This window comes from Trachypithecus francoisi, unplaced genomic scaffold (genome assembly GCF_009764315.1).
Source record: "Trachypithecus francoisi isolate TF-2019V2 unplaced genomic scaffold, Tfra_2.0 Contig00582, whole genome shotgun sequence".
NCBI lineage: Eukaryota > Metazoa > Chordata > Mammalia > Primates > Cercopithecidae > Trachypithecus > Trachypithecus francoisi.
The window spans coordinates 30,456-36,752 of NW_022680745.1; the positions used below are offsets into that span (position 1 = coordinate 30,456).

At 35.1% G+C, this 6,297-nt stretch overlaps 1 protein-coding gene across 1 annotated transcript; it reads right to left on the reverse strand.

The window, feature by feature from the left end:
* Window positions 1–731: 731 nt before the first annotated feature.
* LOC117085749 (retroelement silencing factor 1-like) lies at window positions 732–4,401 on the reverse strand. The gene is given in 2 exon segments (XM_033214934.1): window positions 732–1,557; window positions 2,844–4,401. Coding segments are annotated over 2 exon segments (1,785 nt in total). The 5' UTR covers window positions 4,387–4,401; the 3' UTR covers window positions 732–1,315.
* Between the last annotated feature and the right edge of the window lie 1,896 nt (window positions 4,402–6,297).

A 6,297-nucleotide genomic window follows, 5' to 3' on the forward strand; every position in this document is an offset into this window, starting at 1 on the left:
GTTGATGGTAGAATTATTCTTATGGAAGTCCTTAAATAAAACTCAGCTGAATGCACATGGTCTGGATGAACTATATGGGGTATAACTGGCAGAGACTCTGAAGAATCAATTACTCTTATTTAACCACTCAGTAAATGGACTGAAGTTGGTGGTCTAAATTGAAAGTAATAGTTGGAGTGTTCTATGATGGCTCTACTCCAGAGCATGTAAGACAACTTCACTGAACACTTTGAGCACCAGATGATTACATCTCAAAATTTAGTTAATATCTTCCTGAGCAATCTGTGTAATTTATATATCACATTTCCCCACATAAAGGCATTTTCACACTTTGTATAGCTTATTGAAGCATTGTTACTGGTGCTTTGTCAAAATCATCATCATGATGTGAAAAAAAATGCTTCTAGCAAAAGCAATTACTATGCTAATTATAGACTAGCATAATAATGCCATCTTCTGTTTGACATCTCCATGTTTAGACTCCAGATTGTCACATATGTTTATCATTCTAGTATTAGCTGACCTATACCAACAGATGAGAAAGTAGCAAGGACACTTTCTTGTATACTTTCATTTTTATGCATACTTAGTGATATATTTAATGTAAATATGAATTTTTAGTTGGGTAATTTGATACATAGAAGTTAAATGACATGGGATTTATCTTTATTAACCATTTCTCTTTCAATTTACATGTAAATTAATCTTATGACCTTGTTCACATAGTTTTCTTTTTTTTTTTTTAGTTTTTTAAAAAATAAATGTTTATTTCAAGTATGAAAAGTAAAGTTTAAACGTTGTCCCAAAATTATGTTCAGTTTCACAAGTATAAAATAAGACTTCCGAAAAACAGTTTATAATTAGTTATAAAACACTTGAGAATATATTTTGACATTCACATCACAGTGGGTATTTTTGAAAAATAAGTTTTGCTAATATAGCTTAAAAACCAAAACATATTTACAGTCCCATTTAAATAAACAAGTCCTTAACTGAGGAACAGTCCTCCCTCAGGATGGGTAGAATTTCAAATTGATTTGTATAAGCACTCCTTTTAAAATAATGGTAAACCTGGCTCAATAAAAAAGAAATTCAAATACCTTATGGTTTCCTCGGTGAATACCATCCATTTCTTACACATGGCTACCCAAAGTTCTCAAGCCATTTTAATTAAGCACTTTCAATGAAATACAAAGAAAATGGGAACCAAACTCTGAGAAATCTTTATCGTGGCATTTCTCATTAGTCAGCAAAATATTTTGAACAGAAAAGGAAAGAAATTTCCCAGTGACAATTACAAAACCACATCTTATAATTATTTCACAGGACTGCTACCAAGGCTTCTGCTTCTCTTCTCCAGGTACATCTGTCTGTAGGTTTGAAACATTTCTTTTGAATCTCTTACTGGGTTTTGTAGCATCTCAAATCCATCTGCACTGAAGCTTCTCTTTGAGAGTCTTGAATTAACATTATCTTTCTCTTGGCTGTCTTTCTGTGTCCTTTTCCTTGTAGCAACACATTTTAACCAGTCTTCTTTTGTACTTTTTATTCCTGAAACTATTTAAATATTCATTTTCAGAACTCTAGATATTGCTAATCATCTCCTTTAGTACTAAAACAAAGGAAAATCATGTAAGCTGAAAATAGATTTTGGAAGGCACTAGATACAACCATATATAACACAACACTAAATAAAGGACTGGAAAAATGATTTCTCCTATTTGAAACGCTTATCTCAAAATTTAAAAATGAGTTTATCTTTACTATGTAATTATGTTCCCCTCACATGGGCTGAACAGGTTAATACATCTCAAGATATTAAAGGACACGAGATAGAAAGTTACACTGCCCCCACCCACTTCCCATGTCCCGATTATATCCACACCTCAAGTTCTAAGGATCCAAATGAAAGGACCTACTGAAATCACCAATATTTTACAAAATGAATATATCCCTATCTCCTTTTCCAGGAAAATGTATCCTGTTTATGCTATTGTTTTATGAACCCCAACAAATATAGTCAGAAAAGCAGAGCAAAGGCTCCAGTTTCCATTCAAATCCTTCAATTTCCCAATCTGAGTTTCTCAGCACAATGCTTTATATATAATATCCACTACTTCTACATGTTCCCTTAGTACCACAAATAACTAGTTATCAATTTTCTCCTTCCTTCTTGCACTACGTTGAGAAGTCTACCATTAAGCTACCTAATATTCATAACTGCCAGCTTGGCTTTACAGATTTTAAATTCTAACATTGGACAATACTGCTTTCATGGTTCTTCTATCTTATGAGTAGGCTAGATGTTACCATTTTAACTATAGTGATAACGCAGTCATCAACTGTTTCAAAGAGGACAATTAGTTGACCCATTTCTAAATGAACAAAAAGACTTTAGTATTAATCATTACTTATCCTCTAACATTCAGAAGAAAATTTCAAGTTCATAGGGCTTTCAAATTACAAGTCCAAAGGAGAATTAACAAAACCAAGACTCTTAACGTTATCAGCTACTTGACACTTTTCTGACATGCCCACAAGGAATGTGGAATATTTTTCACAGTACAGCCTTCTTGGTACTAACTGAAATATTTCTATCTGGCAAGTTTCATATAGCTTGTCCTGACTACCAATTTTCCACAATTTACAGTAAGGTGGCAATAAACGTAAAACAAATACTGCCCAATGAAACACTGGTTTACCAGGCTAAACAAATACTAGGTAGTGGCATAACACATTGAAGTCTTTCCCAGCAGCCCAGACAGCATGAGAGGTGCTAGCTCAAATATTGACCTACAACTCTTTACAATGTTGTAGACACCACCAAGAAAATCATACTGGACCTTGCACAGGGGCTTGCTCCTTTCTGGGATGAGGCTTTACATCCTTCCGTTCCTCCACAGAGTTTGTATTCTTTAGTAAGATATCTGGACATAATTTAAACTCCAGCATGTTTGATTTTTGTGTGTTACCTCTCAAAGGCAAAAAGGTATTATGTTTATTTTCCTGTCTCTTCTCTTTATCTTTATGAAGCTTCCTGGGTAAACTTTCTAATTTGGTGAGACAAATGCTCTCACGTTCAGTGCATTTAAACGCAACTCTATTCAGATATAATTTATTTTGATCTTTTACTTGGGGATGCATTTGGCTGAATTGAGCTTCACTGCTTATATTGGTTAATTTCTTGTCTAATTTAGTCTTATCAATCCATATTTTGTCAGGCTGCTTCCCACCAACTTTTTCTTTAACATTCCTTAGAATGTTGTATATTTTAGACTACTGAGAATGGTGGATTTTGAGGTTTTTACCATGGCTTGTCAAGCCATTTAATGATTCTTTAGAGGTCTGTACACCGCTGCTGTGTTTCTCATTTGATTTCCCACAACTTCCAACCTGCACAGCAAGTTTACTTGGTCTGGTATGTTCAGAATCACATGGTACATTTTTCACACAGACTTTCTTCGATGCTTTATTACTCATAGCTTCTTTATGCTTCTGCCTTTGTAAATACTCCTTAGGAGTTAGAATTCTACTAAATTTAGATGAACTTGCTTTCGTGTCTACAGACTTAGTATTTGATACTATCTTTTCTTTAACAATGGCTCTTTCGTTTGGGTTTGACAAAGAGTCACCTAATTTGAATGTAGCTCCCATACTTCCTTTCTGTTCTTGTTTATCATGTTTCTTCTTCTTTACTTCCATATCTAATACATTCCCTTGGTCTAACTTCCGTTTTTGTTTGAAGCTAACTGATTTGAATTTCAATTTTATCTTTTCTGGTGATGACGACTGTCCCAAAGAACTATGCTTCTTATATAGATCTTTATTTGGCAAAAAAGCTGTTTTTGCTTTTAATGGACGTGAGTTCTGTGTTATATGTTTCTTCTGTCGGGTTTCTTGAGAAGCTTGTTCATAAGATGGTGTCATTTTATTACTAGAGTGAAAGGTTACTTCGTGAAACCTCAGGTTTTTTCTTTTGTGATTTTGCAAGGGATCTAGTTTATCACATTTAGATGAAAACTGACCAGCAGTTAATTCTTGTTCTGTCCTTGGTAAGCTTTTATGTTTTGTTTTGGATGTATCTTTTCTACTGTTGTCTTGTAGTTCAGGAAAATGACTTTTCCCATGTGGAGGAGTTGGAGGAGTCTTTGGATTATTTACAAGGCTCTTAAATTGAACAACAGTGACATCTCTGTCAGAGGTTCTCTCTCCTTGTTTACAACTGTTGGTCTCCAAAGAACACTGCTCTTTTTGTTTCTCTTCCTCTGAAGTTGAGTTCTTGATGGAATTACACTGACACTGGGGTACTCCTTCGTAAATCATGGAGAGCCATCCCAACGCACAGCAGTGGATATCGCACATAGTTATTTTTCTTACATCAATCATGTTGAGATTATTTTTACTATGATATATATAAATATACACTTCCTGAAATATAAAAGAAAGTTATATTTTTTCACTTTAGTTTTTGGAAAAAAAGATGTATTTTGGACCGGGCGCGGTGGCTCACACCTGTAATCCCAGCACTCTGGGAGGCCGAGGTGGGTGGATCACGAGATCAGGAGATCGAGACCATCCTGGCTAACACGGCGAAACCCCATCTCTACTAAAAATACAAAAAATTAGCCGCGCATGGTGGCGGGCGCCTGTAGGGGGAAGCTGAGGCAGGAGAATGGCCTGAATCCGAGAGGCAGAGCTTGCAGTGAGCTGAGATCGCGCCACTGCACTCCAGCCTGGGTGACATAGCAAGACTCCGTCTCAAAAAAAAAAAAAAAAGTGTATTTTGAAAACAATTTACAGACATACCTCAAAGATATTGCAAGTTTGGTTCCAGAAAACCACAATAAGCAAATATTGCAATAAAGCAAGTAACATGAATTTTTTCATTTCCCAGTTTATATAAAAGCTGTGTTTACACTATACTAGAGTCTATATAGTGTTGTCAGAAAACAGAAAATCTGAAGGAAAAGTGTTTAAGGTGACCTGAGATGGTTGCAGTTTGGACATATGTGTAATAGAAATGAGGCCTATGAACTAAAGCTGAACTCTCACCAATATGGCTGGAATCTGTCAAATATTTCACTGACATATACTGATTACAACCTTGCCTATCAGACAAAGTACAGTCAGGATAGAATCAGTCATCCTTCTCCAGACCCTAAAACACCCTCATGCTTATTTACCCTATATACATTCACCATATATCTGTTTATCTTATGTACTCCCATCACTGAGCACCAATCAAAACTGTAAGAATGTCATCTTTGTTTCACTACCCCCTTCTTCCATCTTCTATATAACACAACGTAGAAATACTGTGTCTTATGTAGCCCACTGTGGACACTCTCTTGGTTTGCACTGGGTTTATGTTTCCAAGACTGTTAGTCCTCAAACTTCACTCAGAATAAAATTAACCTTAAATTCTCTTTAAGTTATAATGCCATTTAGTTAACCTTACCATCAGCAGTATGCAATAACTTTATGTCTAAAAAAGCAATGTACATATCTTAATTAAAAATAACTATCATCTGAGCCTTCAGAGAGTCATACATTGTTTGTTGGTGGAGGCTCTTGACTTCATATTGATGTCTGCCGACTGATGAGGGCAGTGGTTGTTGAAGATTGAGATGGCAGTGGCAATTTCTTAAAACAAGATGATAAGATTTGCCTCTTTGACTCTTCCTTTTAAGAAAAATTTCTATTGCATTCAATGCTGTTTGATAGTACTTTACCCATAGTAGAACTTCTTTCAAAATTATAGTCAATCCTCTCAAACCCTGCTGCTGCTTAATCAACCAATATATAGTATTCTAAGTCCTTTGTTGTCGTTTCAACAACATTCACAGTATCTTCACCAGGGGTAAGTTCCAGCTCAATACACTGCTTAAGACATTGCTCTTTTTTTTTGGTTCATGTGTAAGGCAACTTTTCATCTATTAAAGTTTTATAAGCTCCCCTTCTAATTCTACTTCTCTTGCTATTTCTATCATATCTGCTGTTAGTTCCTCTACTGAAGTTTTGAACTCCTCAAATCATCTATGGGGTTTGAAATCAACTTCTTATAAACTCCTATTAATGTTGATATTTTAACCTCCTCCCATGAATCACAAATATTTTGAATGGTATCTAGAATGGTGACTCTATTACAGAGATTTTTCAATTTACTTTGCCCAGATACACCAGAAGAATCACTGTCCATGGAATATATAGCCTTACAAAATATATTTCTGAAAATCATAAGACTTGAAAGTCAAAATTAATCCTTGATCCAGGGGCTGCAGAATGGATATTGTTTTA